Below are 19,254 nucleotides of genomic sequence, written 5' to 3'. Positions count from 1 at the left end.
GTTCCAACTAATTTTAATGAAGACAACCATGAGGAAGCGGTGCTTACATGGGATTTGGACGATACCAGTGCTTACTCAGCCTTCCTTCGGTGTATTTCCAAAGAAGTCCTACCGGCGGTTACCTCTTACAGGACATCTTCTACAGTATGGACGAAGTTGCAACTAATGTACATGGCACAACCATGAGGGCAGTTACTCTTTATGGACAGCTCCAGCAAATTCCGTCCAAGGCCAAAGATACTATACTATCCAATCTTTTCTACTTCGTGTGACCCAAATCCAAGACCAGCTTCGACAAATGCAGTCTGCCCTTCCAGAGGCTCATCTTATTGGACTCGTACTCTCCAAACTCCCTCTGGTGTTCAATGGAGTGGCAAATGCTTTGAGGGTGCAGACATCATGGACTCTTATCAATTTTACACATATGACCTCCATGTTGCTTGAGCATGAGACATCATTGTGGTTACAAGGGCGGCTTTCATCAAGTTCTAGTGAGGCTCTTGTAGCTTCAAAGAGGGGTTCGAAGAAGAAGTCGTCGAAGACCCAATGTTACCAATGTGGGAATAAAGGTTATTTATGAAAGGACTGTAAAGAGTTAGCGGCTTTTAGGAAGAAGAAGAAAAGCAAACAAAGCAAGATGTGTGACTCCTCCAACGAGTCATTGTCTACCTCAGACTTAGACTCCAATCCTCCGACCAAGAAGAAGTCCAAGGCACGGAAATAATCAGCTTCTTTGAATCGCGGGAGGGGATTGATGGCCCCTTCCTTAACTGCTTTCTAGTGGTGGTGGTGGTGGCAACATCCCTCACGACTCTCCACTGCCAGAGAGGTAGTGTGAAAGGGTGGTTAGATGGGACAGTCCCGCCTCATCTATACATCTATATAGATGAACAGGATCTAGAGAGAGACTCCCCTCGCATATCGCTTGAAGTTTGGCAAGTTCAAATCTTAAAGCTAGGATTGGCATCTAGGTTCATGATGGGTTGTTTATTTGATAGAGAGCAAGATTGGTTCCTGGTCGTGAGCTCACCTGAAGGGACACTTTGGCAGTAATCCACGGTCACATATGTTCCAAATGCGTTTTTGACAGGCTGGTCATGTATGCTATAGAGAGACATTGGGACAAACACAGAGATATGCTATGATCTTCTCTATTTTCAGGAGTTGGTACAATCGACCTCGACATCAAGTTCTCTTCGAGGCACCTTGGTGGTGGCTTGATCACCCACTGCTTAGGTATCCATGGTTCTACTTGGTGGTTTATGATTCATTCTCGTTGTACCATTGTATTGTATCATATCACCCATAATCTGAGAGAGGGTGTTAACAAACATGTCAGCTCATGTGTGAGTCTGTGCATGCAAAGGCTAGGCACATTCTTTAGGATATTAAGGCATTTTTTATTGGAAATAAAGGCTCATCGTGCCTTTTATAGTGTTCAAGTGTGAACACACCCTTACACTCTTGTACTTTATATATTATCTAGACCTAAAAAGTGGTACACTCGTCTTTGTACCAAACACCCATTGTGTCGTGCTCACACTCCTTTTTACTGCTCTCTACTCTCTATGCAATATCTAACACTCTTACCCTCAACTCACTCAGTCTCGATCGAATCGGTTGCAACAAACTGTTATCAAAGCAGGTAACTGGTGTGAGGTGACACGCCTGAGGTGACAAGCGACAAGGCGAGTCAAGTAGGAGACTGGCTCATGCAGGTGCCAGGTTGGAGGCGGGCATGATAGGCAAGCGGACAGATAGGTCACAAAGGGACGAACAAACTGCAAGCAGGTACATCAACAGGCAGCAGACAATCGGGGCAACATGCCACAATCCAAGCAACAGGTTCGACGGGCAGACGACAAGTCGCAGGTACGTCAGCAGGCAGCAAAACAGTCTAGCAACAGCTCACAGGCCACACGGTAGATTTGATGGGTCCTGGTCACGAGTCCTGGTCAACGCCAAGACGGGCTTGTCATGTTTTCTTTTCCTCTTCAAAATTTTCTCCTTAATTTTTGCAATTATTTTGCCACGCAATCACATGCATAGGCACAACATGAAATTGTGCCTAGGAAAATTAGGGCTTTTCTCCGATTTGGGGATTTTTGTGAAGTTCAAGACAATCCAACTCAGAAATTGCACATTTTATGCACATTTGCCCAAGAAATTTTGGGGCTTCTCACGTTTTTAGTGGAATCTCTTCAATTTCACTAAAATTTGTGCACTCTAAACAGAAGAAAATTGGGGCTTTTGCAAAATCCCTTCAATTTGTGCAAGAAATGTTCGGTATGTGCACTTGGGTACATGTATTGATGCAATCCAAACAGATTACCCTCTAAAAATTTAGGGCTTTTGATCAAAATTGTCAAATTTGTTCCTGGGAATGCCTTTGGAGCAAACATTGCAATGAAATTTTGGGGATTTCACATGTAACTGGTGGCTTGGTCTCTAAATGTGTCGGTAATTGCTTAAGGAGTGCAGCAATAGACACCTTTAATTCTGAAATTCTATTTGCAGATTTGAAATTTCTACAATCTCAGGATTTTCATTGCTAGTTAGTACTTTAGTGAAGCATGGTTACTTGTGTCACATTTGGGCTTACCTTTGATGACTGGTTAGTCAATTTGAAACTGCAAATTATGGCTGAAAACAGTGACAGCAGTAATCTTTTGCACATTAAGAAACTTGAGGGTGCATGCAACCAGCCTTCCTTTCGTGGATGGGTGGTAAATCCCTGATTACAACTTAATTACAGCAGCAAACAATTAATGCAAATCTGAAAATACAAATTTACCTATTGATCTTGGATAATGCATACCCGATTGGCCCCAAAATTGGCGCCCCTTGTGGTATTTCTTTAGCTTTATTGAAAAAGAAGTTGATTTACAATGGGATTCTCCCAATCCCTTTCAATATTCTAACTCCCCTTGCTTTTCAAAATCACCAACAAGTCTTTAACTTGATTTGCCCCTTGATTCAGGCAATCAATTGGCCTTCACCCGCTTTGAAAGAGATGGAAAATGCCCCAAATTCAATTATTTGCTGGTCCCTCCACTTGAATAGACTAAAAACAGCTTCAACCCTATTGAATCCAAGTCTTGGAGCTTCCAATTTCTGGCACACTTCTCGAGGTTGCTAGTAAACCCTAATTTCTGCCTGCAAATTAGGGTTTACAGCAGAGAAATCTGAAATTTCTCAACCTCCAAGGGTCCAAATGCTAAGGCTATGAAATGGCTAGGAGATGAGAGGGAAAGCTGTAGAGAGAGAAAATTCAGAGTTTTGTGTCGCTAAGAATGATTGAAAATCAATCAAATGCAGCTGTTGCCCTGCCACAACAGCATGTAGATGCAAAGAACTGAAGAAAATTAGTCATTTACTGCTGCTGCCCTGTCTCAACAGCCTGCAGATGCTGTCATCTACTATTGATTGATCTTCTTCTGCCCTTGGCTGCCTCAGCAGGTCCTCCAATGACTGCAAATCAGACCAGTAGCCTCCTCTCCCTCTCTCTTGCAGGCTGAATTTATAAAAATGCTTCTCTCCAACCTCTAAAGAGGTTTTTCAATCTTGCATGGGCAATTTTGACAAGTGGCAGCCTTCCCAAATGGTTTTTCCAGTATTTTTTATAATTAAATATTAATTTTCAGCCTTTAAATACTGAAAATTAATCTAATAATTATTTCAATGCCCTGAAAAATAATCCGACTGGCCAATAATTGAATTGGCTAGGCAACTTCCATTCTCAAGTGTCTCTCCATCATCTTTGACAATCAGAATGGCGTTAGGTACCATTAAACACCACTTCTCTAGTGTCACCAACTGACACTTATGGCCAAATGAATGACTTAGACCAATAACTGGCACCAGATACTACCAAGTACTTGTGCAACATAACTTATAACAACCTTTGCCTTTGACATCTCGTGATTTCTTCGGGTCCTGGGCTCGTAAATTTACTTTAACCCCAGTTGCACCTCACATGTGCAACATTTACTTAATCATGTGATTAAAAATTAATCCACATGTTAAGTGAGGTTTCAAAAAAAAATACATGTCCTCATGATAGTGCACATAATTTTGCAATTTGGAAAAAACAATGCTACAATATCTTGGTGTAGAAGAAACAAGTAAGGTCCATCAAGAAATAAGTAAAGCCCATCAAAACAAAGAGAATCAAACTAGCGGACATGGAACAAGACGAGTGGGATGACTTGGATGAGCTCGCCCGCTCTACCATTGAGCTCTCAATGTCAAACAACTTGCTCTTTAACATTGAGAAGCTAAATTCATCATATGCAATGTGGCAACGGCTTGAAGAATAGTATGCTCTGAAAAGTGTAGATAGCAAGGTTTATTGGATGAAAAAATTAATATACTTTCGCATGAAAGAAGATACAGCCATGTCTATACATTTGAATGAGTTTAACTCAATTTTTAGTTAGCTGATTGCTTTGGATTTCCATATTGATGATGAGTTCAAGGCTACTTTCTCGCTATGCACTTTGCCTAAACGTTGAGATACTTTCAAGACAACTTTGAGTAACTCGAATGCTCAGTTGTTATCATCAGATGTGGAGAGTTCTTTGCTGATGAAAGAACTCAATAGGCAAAATAACTCAGCAAATGAGTCTTCTAATGCATTGCACACTAGAGGCAAATTTCAACAAAAGGGCGATTCTGAAAATAGAGCATGCAGCAAGTCTTGTGGCAAAAATGTGGAGTGCCATCATTGTGGCAAAAAAGGGCACTACAAACGGAACTGTTTTCAATTGAAGAAAGAGAAAGGTAAAAACAAAAACAATGAAGACAACAAGGTTGAAAAAAAGAATAGCCAGCCTGCAAAGAATAGCAACGTGAAAATAGAAGAGGTTAATGTAGTCACTCATAATAATGACAGTGATGATGATATACTTCTTGCTTCTTCTTTGAGTGCACATGCATTGACTCCAGATTTTGAGGATGATATGCACACTTGGATACTTGATTCAGGTGCGTCCTTTCATGTCACACCACATCATGTGTGGTTCTCTGACTACAATGGTGGTGTACGTGGTGTTGTCCACTTCGGGAATAACTATACATGTAAAATTGCAAGCATTGGCAGTGTGAAACTGGAATTTCAGCATGGCTCAGTGTTTGTTTTGCATAATGTGAGACACGTACCTCAACTCAAGAAGAGCTTGATAAGCACAGGGCAACTAGATGATGAAGGCTATCACACCACCTTTGGGGATAGCAAATGAAAAATCTATAAGGGCTCTCATATTGTTGCCAAGGGGTCCAAAAGTGATACCTTATATCCTTTGCATGTATCTACTGTGCATCATAACCGAGCAACCAAGTGTTTCTTTGTGGCATAGCCGACTGGGACACATGAGTCAAACTGGAATGAAAGTGCTTTCTCGCTTGGGTTATTTACCGCCTTTGAGGTATGCTGATTTTGAATAGTGCAATCATTGTATTTATGGTAAACATACTCAAACATCACATAAAAAATCTATCTAAAGTCTTCATCCTTAGAGTTGGTACATTCAGATGTATATCAAATGCCAGGATTATCTCTAGGGGGGAAGAAGTACTTCACCACCTTTGTTAATGAAGCCACACGCAAAGTGTAGGTTTATTCGATCCGTCACAAAGACAAGGCCTTGGATAAATTTAAGAAATTCTTGGCACTTGCTGAAAATCAAACCAACAAGACATTAAAATGTCTTCGCTCTAACAATGGTGGGGAATATGTGTCCAAAGCCTTTCAGGACTTTTGTGGCAGCAAAGGGATTAAAAGGGAGCTCGCTGCCCCTCAATCAGCCCCAAAATGGTGTTGCAAAGTGTATGAACAAGACCATTCAAGACAAGGTCCATATAATGATATCACATGCTGCTTTACCCATGGATTTTGGGCAAAGGCTGTTATGACAGTCATACACTTGATTAATCATCGGTCACCAAACAAGTCTTTGGGAAGGAAGGGAGTCCCTCAAGAAGTGTGATTAGGCAAGCCACCTTTATAAGCTCACTTGAGAGTGTTTGGTTGCAAGGCATTTGTGCACATTCGCAAGGAAGAACGCAACAAACTTGAGCCAAAGTCCTATAAATGTATTTTCCTAGAATACAGTGATGAAGGTGAGATGGGATATCGATTATGGGATCCCAAGAAAAGAAAAGTAGTTAGCAATGATGTTATCTTCTGAGAAGATTGCATGCACAAACAACCCGAAAGGATAGAGGAGGTCAAAAGGGTTGTGTTCGGGGAGGATGTACCAATAGGACAGCAAAGAATGCCTGTTAGACAGCAACAAATACCTATTGTAAATATTCTTGAAAATGCACGGAATGATGCTGAAAATGATCAGCAAGAGCCCATGATGTCCTACGAATTCAATAAGAACATGTGCCTTTGAAACAACCTGAACCAACTGTACAGCACACTGAACCTGCAGAACAGCAAGCTGTTAATGCAGATTTGCAAGCTGAACAGTCACCAAATCTTGACCATTGAGTCCGTAGATCGACCAGAGTGCAAAAACAGCCAAATAAGTTCATCCCTAGTATAAACTATGTGGTTGATTATGTTATGTTGACAGATTGTGGTGAGCCGTCATACTTTCAAGAAGCAATGGACAAAAAAGATAGTAAGAAATGGCATAAAGCAATGCTGTCAAAGACGGAATCTCTCATGAAAAATGGCACTTGGGATTTGGTGCATTAAAGGACGAAAAGTGCTATCATGCAAATGGGTTTACAAAATGAAAGTCACTTCTAGTTCTCTACCAAAGTACAAGGCACGCCTGGTTGCTAAAGGGTACAAGTAAAAACATAGAATTGATTTTGATGAAATCTTTTCTCCTGTAGTCAAAAAGACTACTTTGCGAACCATCTTGGGCTTGGTTGCATCTGAAGGCATGGAACTCATACACATGGATATAAAAACCACTTTCTTACATGGTCATCTACATAAGGAGACCTATATGCAACAACCTAAGGGTTTTGCTACAAAAGGGAAAGAGCAGCAAATGGCAACAAAAAGAAACCTTATACACCAAGAAGGTAGCGGATGACAGCCTTATTCTCTTGGTTTTGTATGTGGATGACATGTTGATTGTGTTAGCCTGCTCTATTATCATTCTCAATCTGTCATCTCCTGGTTGTGAGCTCCTGTCAGAGTCTGGCACGAGACAGAGGAGCTCTGTCAGCTTGGTAGCTGCTGTTTTTGTCTACATTCCTTTTCCGGGAGTCACACAGCCCAAACTGGGCCTTTTGGTGTGCAGTCGGCCCAGATTTTTGGGCAGGTCGGCCAGATCTGGCCAAGTCGGCCAGATTTGGCAGGTCGGCCAGTTTTCTGGCCTGGGGCTATATATAGTAGCCCCCCAGTCATTCTCAGCATTCTCTTCTGCAGATTCAGCACACTCTCCGTCCTCTCCCACTCCGGCATTGGTGCTGCCATTGCTTTCAGTCTGTTCTGGTGCCCTCACTGACGCTCCAAGCTGCGTGCAGGGACTAATCAATCCATTTCAGTGTATTCAGCATTCATTTCAGTCAGTGCAGATTTTCTTCCTTCATTCCCTGCTTTCTCTCTCCCCTCCTCTGTGTTCGTGTTCTTCTTCCGTTGCGCACTCTCACATGGTATCATCGCCTGACTGAGAGCATGGAGGACCTCACCTTGTGGAGAGATACATCACCCATCTTCTGCTGCTGTCATCCCATCTTCAACTGCCCAGGCGGCCCCTCTAGGTGGCCCTTCTTCCTGTGTTTGCTGCAGACGACTACTTCCGAGGCTGCCACGTCAACCTGCGACCCCTCCTTCTTGCGTTTTCCATCAGGCTATCCCTCCTTCTGTTGGGTGACACATCATCAAGCTGCATTTTGCAGATCTGATGGTCGTTTCCACTCCTGGCGGCACATCTCCTGCTGGCGACCCACTTTCTGGTTGCGTCTCGGTGCTGGCGGCTTCTTTTCTGGTGATCTTCATCAGTTATCTTTGCGTTTTGCAGATCCAGTTGTTTGTAGGCTATCACAGCCTGCGTCTTGGTGGTTGGTGACCATACTGCTGGTCATACTTCGGCTTCGGCACAGTTTTCTTTGGTGTTTGGTATTTTGCAAATTGGAAGATGTCTTACCAGTTTTCAGCCTTTGACGACTTAGAGGATGAGCTCCTTTCTCATCATTCCTCTGAGCGGATGCGGGATTATCAGGAGTTTCGACGTCGGGAGGAGCCTCCTCGCACCCGTCCCTCTTCAGTCCATGCATCTCAGAGGGTTCCATCTACCGTGAAGGTGTCTTCCGTGAAGACTGCTTCAGATGTGCGGATGCCTTCCTTGATTCCCTTGATTCAGGTGCCGATTCTCCCTTCCTTTCTGAAGGAAGATAAGTTGGATGGTTCCAACTACTCCCTCTGGTCGTGCAAGGTGGAATGCATCCTCGATACATTCGACCTTTGGGAGCTTGTTTCTTCGCCCATCGACCGTCCCCCCGTGGATTCGTCCGATGGCACCTCTATGGACCGTGTAGCCTTGTGGGATAGGCTCAACTCTCGAGCCCGTTCCTTTCTTTTTATGAGTCTACATGATCCCGTTCTTGTACATGTTCACAGGTTACAGACCGCGGCGGAAGTGTGGAAGAAGCTTACGTCCTTGTATCAACACAAGACGTTTGCCCACAAGATTTCCTTGGAGAAGAAGTTGCGGATGCTCAGTCTTGATGATTCTTCTTCCATGAAGGAGCACATCACGAAGATGGAGGACATGCGAGGCGAGTTAGCCTCTCTTGGTCGTATGATATCGTCTGAGGATATGGCGATGATTCTGAGGATATGGCGATGATTCTGTTGACTCAACTGCCATCACCCCGTTATGATGTCTTCTACACCAGCCTCATCACCTCGAGGACCCGTCAAAAACTCCTATGGGAGGAACTTTCCCCGCTTGTCTTGGAGCATGCCGAGCGACTCAAAGAGGTGGGAGCCAGTGGCTCCACCAAGGCTTTTATGGCAGGTACAGGTGGCGGCAAGAAGAAGAAACAAAAGAAGGAGAAGGCCAAGGACAAGAAGGATGCGAAGGAGAAGAAGCCCAAATGTCCCCACTGTGGGAAGGGTACTCATCCCGAGGAGAAGTGTTGGCAGAAGTACCCCCATTTGAAGCCCAAGGAGAAGGACTCGAAGGCGGCCCCAGCCACGACAGAGTCTGCGTTTGTGCATGTCTTTGTTGAGGAGGATACAACCCTAGCTTCTACCACTCTGGAGAAGCCTTGGCTCGTGGACAGTGGAGCATCTTCACATATGACCTTCCAACAGGATTGGCTTCAAGATCTTCGTTCCCGAGGGGGCACTGTCACCATTGGTGACAATTCTACAGTTCCTGTTCGCGGCGTGGGGACGCTACCTATGTTTTCTGACAGGCGGTCTTCCTCCGCCAAAGTTCTCTATGTCCCTGATTTGGGTTTTAACCTATTGTATGTGCATGGCCTTACTCAGCTAGGTACCCGAGCCATTTTTACTCAGGATGCAGTCACAGTGGAGGACGCTTCTACAGGTGATGCTCTTTGGACGGGTACACAGGAGGGTGGGCTTTATACGCTCACAGCCTTGGCTGCGAGGACTTCCCATGAGCTTGGGCTGCTTTGTCATGCTCGGTATGGTCATTTGCACCTCGATTCTCTTCGGCGGGCTTCTCGGAGGAAGATGGTGGAGGGACTTCCAGATTTCCCTCCTCTTCACACTTTGTGCCCTAGCTGCTTGAGGGGCAAGCAGCATAGGCAGCCTCACCCTCAAGTTGCCTCTAGGAGGGCTACTTCTCCGCTTGAGTTGGTTCACACCGACCTTTGCGGACCTATGGGCACGGCCTCCCTTGGGAAGGCCAGGTATTTGATGCTGATTGTGGACGACTTTAGTCGTTATGTGTGGTCTTATTTCTTGGAGTACAAGAGCGAGGCGTACTCCCGTTTCTGCGAGTGGCAGGTGTTTGTGGAGACCCAAACTACTTCCAAAGTTTGTGGCGTTCGAGCTGAGCACGGTGGCGAGTTCACTTCTCACCTTTTCTCTCAGTTTTGCAGGGATCATGGTATTCGGGTGGAGTATTCCCATCCGAACACACCATCCGAGAATGGTGTGGTGGAGCGTGCGAATCGGACCATGGTGGAGATGGCCCGATCTATGCTAGAGCATAGGAGTCTTCCTCATTTCCTTTGGGGTGAGGCGGTGGCTACAGTGGTGCATATTCGCAACCACTCTCCGACTTCGGCTTTACAGGACATGACTCCTTATGAGGCTTTCTTTGGAAAGAAGCCTTCCGTGTCCCACTTTCACATCTTTGGGTGCGATGCTTTTGTCCATGTGGACAAGAAGAAGAGGCAGACGAAGTTCGACTCTAAGTCGAGAAAGCTTATCTTCGTGGGTTATAGCACGACCACGAAGGGATATCGGCTCTACGACCCGACAACACGGAAGGTTGAGGTGAGCAGGGATGTGATCTTTGATGAGTCTTCGGCCTCTGAGGATCCAATTGATAGTTCTATTCCAGGTGCTTCTTCGACATCGCCGGACCCCCCCCACCTTCTCTCCCTTCTCTTCCTTCCAGGATACCCCTTAGCACCCCACCCATTCCTTCTCCTACGGCTTCCCTTTCCCCTTTGGCAGATGTGACTCCTTCTACGAGTTCTTCCACCCCTTCAGCCTCCCCTCAGGAGTCTTCTCGGGATACACAGCCTTCTTCAGGTGCAGGGGATCTATCTTCATTTGGTGAGGGGAAGTCCCTCTCCGATATGGGTGCATTGCAGGTTCCGGAGACTACTTGGTCTCCCTCGCAGCAACAGGAGTCTCTTACGATTCCCTTATGGTATCGCCGGCTCATCCAGGATTCAGGTGTTACTCACTTTCCTGCTTCTTCTACGGGTCCACGTCGATCAGCCCGATTACAGGTCCAACGGGATAGTTCACTGTGTGTGAACTATGCTCTTATGTCACAGATTCTTCAGGATTCCGAGCCTTCCACTGTGGAGGAGGCTCTTGCCCAGGATATTTGGAGACAGGCTATGTAGGCCGAGCTCGCTTCCATCGAGTGAAACCATACTTGGGAGCTTGTACCGCGTCTTAAGAAACGAAAGGTGATAGGCGTGAAATGGGTCTTTAAGACCAAGTATCTTGCAGATGGCTCCTTGGACAAGCATAAGGCTAGGCTTGTTGCCAAGGGTTTTGCACAGCGCGCAAGATTGGACTACTTTGAGACTTTTGCTCCTACCGCTCGGATGTCCACCATTCGAGTTATTTTGGCTCTTGCAGCTCACCACCGTTGGCCTGTTTATCAGATGGACGTCAAGTCAGCTTTTCTGAATGGCGTCCTTGAGGAGGAGATTTATGTTTCACAGCCTCCTGGTTTTCTTGTGCAGGGGAAGGAGGATCATGTCTACAGGCTGCGGAAGGATCTTTATGGCCTGAAGCAGGCTCCTCGTGCTTGGTACCAGCGGATTGACCGCTTCTTTCTACAGAGTGGCTTTCAGCGCTCCGCTCATGATCCCAACCTCTACTTACGGGTTGTGGATTCTCTTTGTGTTTTCCTTATTTTGTATGTCGATGATCTTATCATTACAAGGAGCGACACTCAGCAAGTGGAGCATACTCGGTCCATTCTTCAGCAGGAGTTTAACATGACGGATCTAGGGATCCTTCACTTCTTTCTAGGACTGGAGATCTATCAGATGGCACAGGGAATCTTTATCTCGCAGCACAGGTACATCTCCGAGCTTCTTTCGGAGTTTGGTATGGTCGCGTATCGGCCTATTTCTTGCCCCATGGACCCTGAGTCCAAGCTTTTGGCAGATGGAGTTCCCCTTACAGATGCCACTCGTTACAGGTGCCTTGTAGGCTCGCTCATCTGGCTGCTTCACACTCGGCCAGATATCTCTTTTGTGGTGGCTTTGTTGTCTTCTTTTATGAAGACTCCTACACAGGATCACTGGCAGGCAGCCTTGCGTGTTCTTCGATATTTACAGGGGACTCGATCCTTTGGGATCATGTATGGAGATGGGATCACCCTTTCCGGATGGAGTGATTCTGATTGGGCAGGTGATGTGGATTCGAGACGATCCACTACAGGTTATGCTTTCACCCTTGGATCCGGTGCCGTCTCTTGGAGCAGCAAGAAGCAGCCTACTGTGGCACTTTCTTCTACAGAGGCTGAGTATCGGGCCCTATGTTCGACTGCTATGGAGGCAGTTTGGCTCCGTCGCTTACTGGCGGAGATTGGCTTTTCCCAAACCAGACCTACGGAGCTGCGCGTGGACAACCAGAGTGCTCTTGCTCTGGCGAAGAACCCGGTGTTTCATGCTCGCATGAAGCATATTGAGGTTCAGTATCACTATGTTCAAGAGCGGATCGTGGATTTGGAGCTGGTGGTGGTCTATTGTCCTACGGCGGCCAATGCGGCTGATCTCTTCACGAAGCCTTTGCCTCAGGCTTCTTTGCTTCATCACATGCGGTTCTTAGGTCTTCAGACCCTCCCAGGATCTGAGAGGGGGTGTTAGCCTGCTCTATTATCATTCTCAGTCTGTCATCTCCTAGTTGTGAGCTCCTGTCAGAGTCTGGCACGAGAGAGAGGAGCTCTGTCAGCTTGGTAGCTGCTGTTTTTGTCTGCATTCCTTTTCCGGGAGTCACACAGCCCAAACTGGGCCTTTTGGTGTGCAGTCGGCCCAGATTTTTGGGCAGGTCGGCCAGATCTGGCCAAGTCGGCCAGATTTGGCAGCTCGGCCAGTTTTCTGCCCTGGGGCTATATATAGCAGCCCCCCAATCATTCTCAGCATTCTCTTCTGCAGGTTCAGCACACTCTCCGTCCTCTCCCACTCTGGCATTGGTGCTACCATTGCTTTCAGTCTGTTCTGGTGCCCTCACTGACGCTCCGGGCTGCGTGCAGGGACTGATCGGTCCATTTCAGTGTATTCAGCATTCATTTCAGTCAGTGCAGATTTTTTTCCTTCATTCCTTGCTTTCTCTCTCCCCTCCTCTGTGTTCGTGTTCTTCTTCCGTTGCGCACTCTCACAGATTGCAAGCAAGGATGTTCATGCCTTGGACTCCTTGAAGCAAAGTTTACACAATAGCTTTGATATAAAGGATCTTGGTGAGACCAATCACATTCTTGGCATACATATACTCAAAGAAAAATCGAAGAGTCTTCTTTATCTGTCACAACAAGAGTATGTCACTAAGGTTTTGTAGTGTTTCAATATGGAGGGAGGGAAAGCCATTAGTGTACCATTGCCTCCATATGTGAAACTTAGTGCAGATGACAACCCTACATCTCATGATGAAAAGGCTGAAATGGCCAAGATACCTTATGCTTCAGCTGTTGGTAGCTTGATGTATGCTATGGTTGCTACAAGTCCTAACATTGCATTTGTGGTGGGAGTGGTTAGCATATACATGGCATATCCTGGCAAAAAGCATTGGGAAGCAGTGAAGGGTATCATGAGATACCTTAAGGGCACAACAGATTTGTGTATCTGCTTTGGTAAGCAAAAGTCATCTGTTATTGGGTTCATGGATGCAGACTATGCTGGCCATCCTGACTGCAGAAAGTCTACTTCAGGATATGTGTTCATGTTCACAGGTGGAGCAGTCTCTTGGACATCTAGACTGCAAAAGTATGTTGCATTGTCTACTACATAGGCAAAATATGTGCAGAAAGTCTACTTCAAGATACGTGTTCATGTTCACAAGTGGAGCAGTCTCTTGGACATCTAGGTTGCAAAAGTATGTTGCATTGTCTACTACACAGGCAAAATATGTAGCTACCACTGAGGCATGCAAAGAGGCTTTATGACTTTCACGTCTGCTGAGAAAGCTTGATATTACAGAGGTTCCGATCCTCCACTGTGACTATTAGAGTGCTATCATGCTAGCATAGAATCCTGTCTTTCACGCAAAGACAAAACACATACAGGTGAAGTATCACTTTATCAGGGATGTACTTGACAGCAAGGGCATTGAGCTTGTCAAGCTACATACAGATGATAACCCTACATGCCGCCAAATAATGGGGGAGGATAGTATGTGTATTTCAGCTTTGTACATACATAGACTTAGCTGATTCTTTTCTCTACCTTCGAGCACGTTGTCTTTAGGTGGGAGGATGTTGGGAATAAAGGCTCACCATGCCTTTTACAATGTTCGGGTGTGAACACACCCTTACACTCTTGTACTTTATATATTATCTAAACCTAAAAAGTGGTACACTCATCTTTGTATCGAACATCCATTGTGTCGTGCTTACACTCCTGCTTTCTACTGCTCTCTACTCTTTGTGCAATATCTGACACTCTCACCCTTAGCTCACTCAGTCTCGATTGAACCGGCAGCAACATTTTTTATTTGTGACATTTTATGGTCATATTCAGCATCTATTGTTGGTCGACCAGCATTAAATACTAGTCAACCTAATCATATTGAGGACATATTTTTGTCCTATATATTCAAGCTTCTCATCCTCACTCAATCACTCATCTCCCATCACACATGTGGAGACTCCGTGGAGAGAGGAGCCAATGCCGTTGCCCATGCAGCCAATGACTCACTATTGTATGCGACTGTCTCGTGTTGGATATATGGATTCCGTTTCCCGAGCATACATCTAAGTTCTAATCTGTATTGTGTTCTTCAATGTTCTCTCTTTCCCTTTCTCTTTTGTCTTGTGTTTCAACAATTTATTACAACATATATATATGCTTCCATTGTTGCTCCACTTCTAATAGAAGGAATATCTCTGCAACGATTACAAAAAGTTAGCAACTTTGCAAAAGAAAGAGACAAAGGGCAAGGGTAATTCGAATTCTTCATCCTCGTCCAACTCTAACTTCAATTCAAGTCGGACAATCAAGGTTGTTATGACCACAAAATCCATGTTCCAGCCCTAGTGATGTTATCACTTCTCACAAGGTCCCAAGACATAGAGGGATAGTCAAAGGATGGTGGTAGTGGGGCATCCCAGTCTCACTTATATCTTTGATCCGATGGTTTCAAGTGTGCCTTTCTACATGTATCCATTTATCTAGCAGTCTTCAAACCCTAAAGCTAGAGTGCCTTCAGATCCATCACAGGACATATGACAATGAGTTGACTTTACTCTAAGTTGGTTCTCACATGGAGACCCCTTTGGAAGGATTTCTAACAATAGAAAATCCATGGTCATGATGTGCTTTTGTAAGTTCTACTCTCTTAAGATTCAAGTTCAAGTATGATCAACATGGACATCAATGTTTTCTATGAAGTGCCTTAGCATTGGCTTGATCATCCAAGGCATGGGTATCTATGGTTCTATCTATATCATTGTTGTGTGTACTATGATGTTGAGGGTTTTTTTTTTTTGTTTACCTTGTATGTAACGTAGTGGACATTCAAGGGATATTATTGGGTAATTAATTTCTAAGCTATACGTCATTTTGCACTTAATTGTATAAGTCATCTATAATCTAAGAGAGGGTGTTAGTTTTATGCATAGCATATCCTAAACATTAGGCATTGTATTTATTATGCATTTAATTGGCTTTAGTGGCCAGCAATTCACATTGGCTGATCTAATCCTCTCGGGTCTTAGCTCAATCATTGCCTATATTTACGTCATGATATTGTACTCAATCTTGTGCTTTCCTAGTTCTATTATGGATTCTATTGCCCGTTCATTAGCTCTCTTTGAGTACATTGAAATCTTGCAAAGATAGTGAAACCAACCTATAGATCTAATCTATACAGCAATGAACATAAAGTTATGGCACACACACTATTCAATTCAACAAAGAAAATAAATGACAAAAAGAACTAAAGGCTAGAGCACTCTTATACAGTAGACAACACCAAATTGGCTCTCAATGTGAGCACACCTTATGGTATTTCTTTAGTATTGAAGATAAAGCCTTTACACCAACCACATGTGACCTGCCCATGTGATCAAGGCGGCTGTCACAAATCAACACTCCTTCACAAACCACACTCTTTTTATTGATGATTCCTTGCGTGCCTACCTCTTCAATGGATCGAATTCACTCCAATTGCTATGTCTTCAATTACTCTTACCAACCTAATGAGCTTTGAATTTGTCTCAATTACCCACTCAGCTAGTGTATCTTCAAGCATATAGAACTGCAATCACTCCAATGTTGACCAACATAACATTGAGAAAAGCACCCATGGTCTCTCACTGCCACCACACTGCAATCAATGAGGAATTCACATGAATCTCAATCCCACACCAATCCGATTCGTTGAATGAGACCTCAACCTTGATTGATTAACAATCTTGTACCTTTGCCCTAACCAATTCACTGTCAATTTGAAGTATTTCAGACATGTAAACCTGCTGTCTATGAATCCTAATATTTGGCATGCATTTGCTCTGAGATTGGATGCTGAATTTAATGCTTTCAGTAGCTGAAAAATCAAACCTGCATGTCTGAATACATTTTCCATGACGTCTGCCCCATATCTTCAATGATTTGGCAACCCAAAACAAGGGGGAAATTGGGGGTTTTGGTTGGAATGTTTTCAACAAGAAATTCCACATCCAAAATGATTGATTTTGGCAAACCCTAGCCATTGGTCTGCTGTACACAGAAAACCCTAATTTTGATCTACTATAAAATAGGGCTTGCACAGCCCAAAAAAGAGCCAGCCAAAAATCGGCATTCCTTATGACCTTACTTTTGGGTTTGTACACCCACCTTGTACTTATAGCATGGTTTTCAGTAACAGCAAGCTAATTTTATGTTGCAAACTATCAATATAGGCATATCCAACATGGCTGCTGCCACGAGTATAGCATGTGTTTTGGTTTTGGGGTCAATCTCTTAACCTACACCCGAAAACGATAAGAGATTCATTATGGTAACCCTTTTGAGGTTTGAGTTTAAGAGCATGCTTATCTATATGGGCGTTCAAAAGTTGAATTAAGTTGCTACTTTTTGCCATTGCCAAAACAAAAAGAAGCTTCTTTTTAATGCCAAGTGCATGAAAAGGCAAGAAATCACAATCCGCATAAAGCCAAAAACTTTGATAGTATAAGGAACATTGTTGACACATGTCACACTCCCCCTTCCGTGTGTCTAACAAGAAACAACCCCCTAAATACATTGATCTGCTTTGAAGCACTAGTTTCAAAAGTACACAAACTTTTTGGTATACCAACATACATAGTGTGTGCATGCACGGATCAAAAGTTAACATAAATGCCCAATTTGACATAATGTCAGACTGAGCAGGGTTTTGATTCATCCATTCCGCTTGATATGATTCCCCTGACATTTTAGTGGGGAGGACCACATTTCTTTAGCTAACAAAGGGAGAAGGTTCATTTTTACACATACATAGACAAAGCATGATTCATGAAGGCGGGTACAACAGCTGATCTTTGCAGATCCTAGCAAGAACTTTGAAATGGCAGCAATGATCCAAGTTGGCAAGTTAGTGGTTTGGCCAATTATTAACAAATCCCAACCTATCTAAGGTAGCTCTTTGTAGCATTGTGCATAATACTTGCCCTAATTAGCACCTTTTCTATAACCTTCACTTGGGCTAATGGTTTTCAAGTATATAGCTTTAACCAATGGTCTAGCCAAAACTACCATTGCTTTAGCTTACATTAAGGCTGCCATGAAATAAGTACGCATGTTTTATGATTGCAATGCCCTTTGAGAAAAGGTTTAGCAAATGGCAGCTCCAATGGCAGGATGCAGTTCAAGCAAACAATACAATTTTTGATTTCCCAAATCAATGTTCACTAGTGACACCTTTTTCTTTCCAAATCAGTGGTCATTAGTTCATCAATGTGCAGAGCCCTCGGACTAGACAATTGAACTAAACAATTGAAATAGAATAAACTATAATACTTGTCTCTTTCCAAATCAGTGGTTATCGGTTCATCATTGTGTAGAGCCCTCGGAATAAGCAACTATACAATAGAGCAGCCTATCGACTCACTCAAATCCTCTTTGTCCAAGATGTCGAAAGGCTGACGGAAGAACCGCATCAAGATCTCCCCGGCTGCATCGGCAAGCTTATGCGCGACCTCAAGGAAATCGTCGATGGAAGAGGAGGAGTCAGTGAAAGAAGAGGTAGAAGCTGAGCCCGAGACTGAGGCTGTGAAGCATTGATGTTGCTGAAGATGTTGTCGATGGGGCATCATCGTGTGTCTTAGCCGCCGTAGAAACGAAAGAGACGAGGCGCGCGCAATAGGTGATGCGAAGAGGGCTTGGCAGCAGGTGGTGGTGGTGGTGGTGGATAGCCGAGCTTCCGGTCGGGCGTCAGACATGCAATCACTTGTCGTTGTTGTGGTGGTGGTTATTGGGAGGTGTGCAGTGCGGTAGTAGATCGACATGGAATCGCCTGCTCGGCGCTTCGCGCTGTCGCGAAGGGTTCTGCTTTTGAATATGGGGTAGCTCAACGTCTCAAGCGTAGAGAGAGAGTGCGCGCGCGCGTGTGCAGGGTTGTTAGTTATGGTGGCCTTTTTCTTTTTTTAAAAGTAGGCAGAGAAGAGAGAGAGAGAGAGAGAGAGAGAGAGAGAGAGGAGTGACCGGTACCTAGGCCCCTTAAGGGACAATATATGGGCGGGGAGCCGCATGGTAGGAGGCAAACATCGAGGCTTTTACAAATACACAAATGACATTAATTTTATTTGTTTTGGAATGTTTTATATCACGCCATTGGCCCACTGCACGTGGAAAATCTCGTGTCTGCAATAGCATCGTTATCAGTTCAATACCCATAGTGTGCAGAGGGGTGTATATATTTTTGTTTGGGCGGCCAACGGGCACCTTAAGCTATAATTTTTATTTTCGAGCCATTCTCATTTGTAGACACGTGTCTTGCGGACATCTGCTTTTGCGAATGTCCTCCAAGTTTGTAAGGGCCCTTAGATAAAATAAAAAAATGATCTCCTTATGAAGCATTGTTGTGGAGAAAATAAACTCCACGTCTCAATAGAACATGCATCCCTCTCAAACCAATCCTGATCATTTTGCATTGGTGCAACCTCTCGACATCTCTATCAAGGGAGGCTGCCTATCGAAGCTCAACAAGTGATACAAGCTTGTTGTTGCCGACTAGACCTATTACCATTTGCATTCTAGCAAAGCTCACAAGGCTTCGCCTCGTTCACTTTGCATTTCTATGAGCATCACATGACCGCTTTCCTCTACTCAAAAATGGATCAAGATTAAGAATAGCAAGTGGATCACCCACTTGATTTAGAGTCCCATTCCAAGACAATAAACAAGCCATCTTATAGA

At 44.3% G+C, this 19,254-nt stretch overlaps 1 protein-coding gene across 1 annotated transcript in view; it reads right to left on the bottom strand.

The window, feature by feature from the left end:
- The window catches only part of IMPL2 (inositol monophosphatase family protein), a 56,664-nt gene extending 38,193 nt beyond the window's left edge, over nucleotides 1-18,471 (bottom strand). The window contains exon 1 of the mRNA XM_087675193.1: nucleotides 17,948-18,471. Coding sequence (XP_087531319.1) covers nucleotides 17,948-18,344 — 397 coding nt within the window. The 5' untranslated portion in view covers nucleotides 18,345-18,471. The remainder of the gene's footprint in view (nucleotides 1-17,947) is intronic.
- Between the last annotated feature and the right edge of the window lie 783 nt (nucleotides 18,472-19,254).

This window comes from Lygodium microphyllum, chromosome 3 (assembly GCF_053477565.2).
Source record: "Lygodium microphyllum isolate KBCC chromosome 3, Lygodium_microphyllum_v1.1.10, whole genome shotgun sequence".
In the NCBI taxonomy this organism is placed as follows: domain Eukaryota; kingdom Viridiplantae; phylum Streptophyta; class Polypodiopsida; order Schizaeales; family Lygodiaceae; genus Lygodium; species Lygodium microphyllum.
The sequence above is the reverse complement of the archived record's forward strand: the minus strand, read 5'-3'. Positions and strand labels throughout refer to the sequence as shown.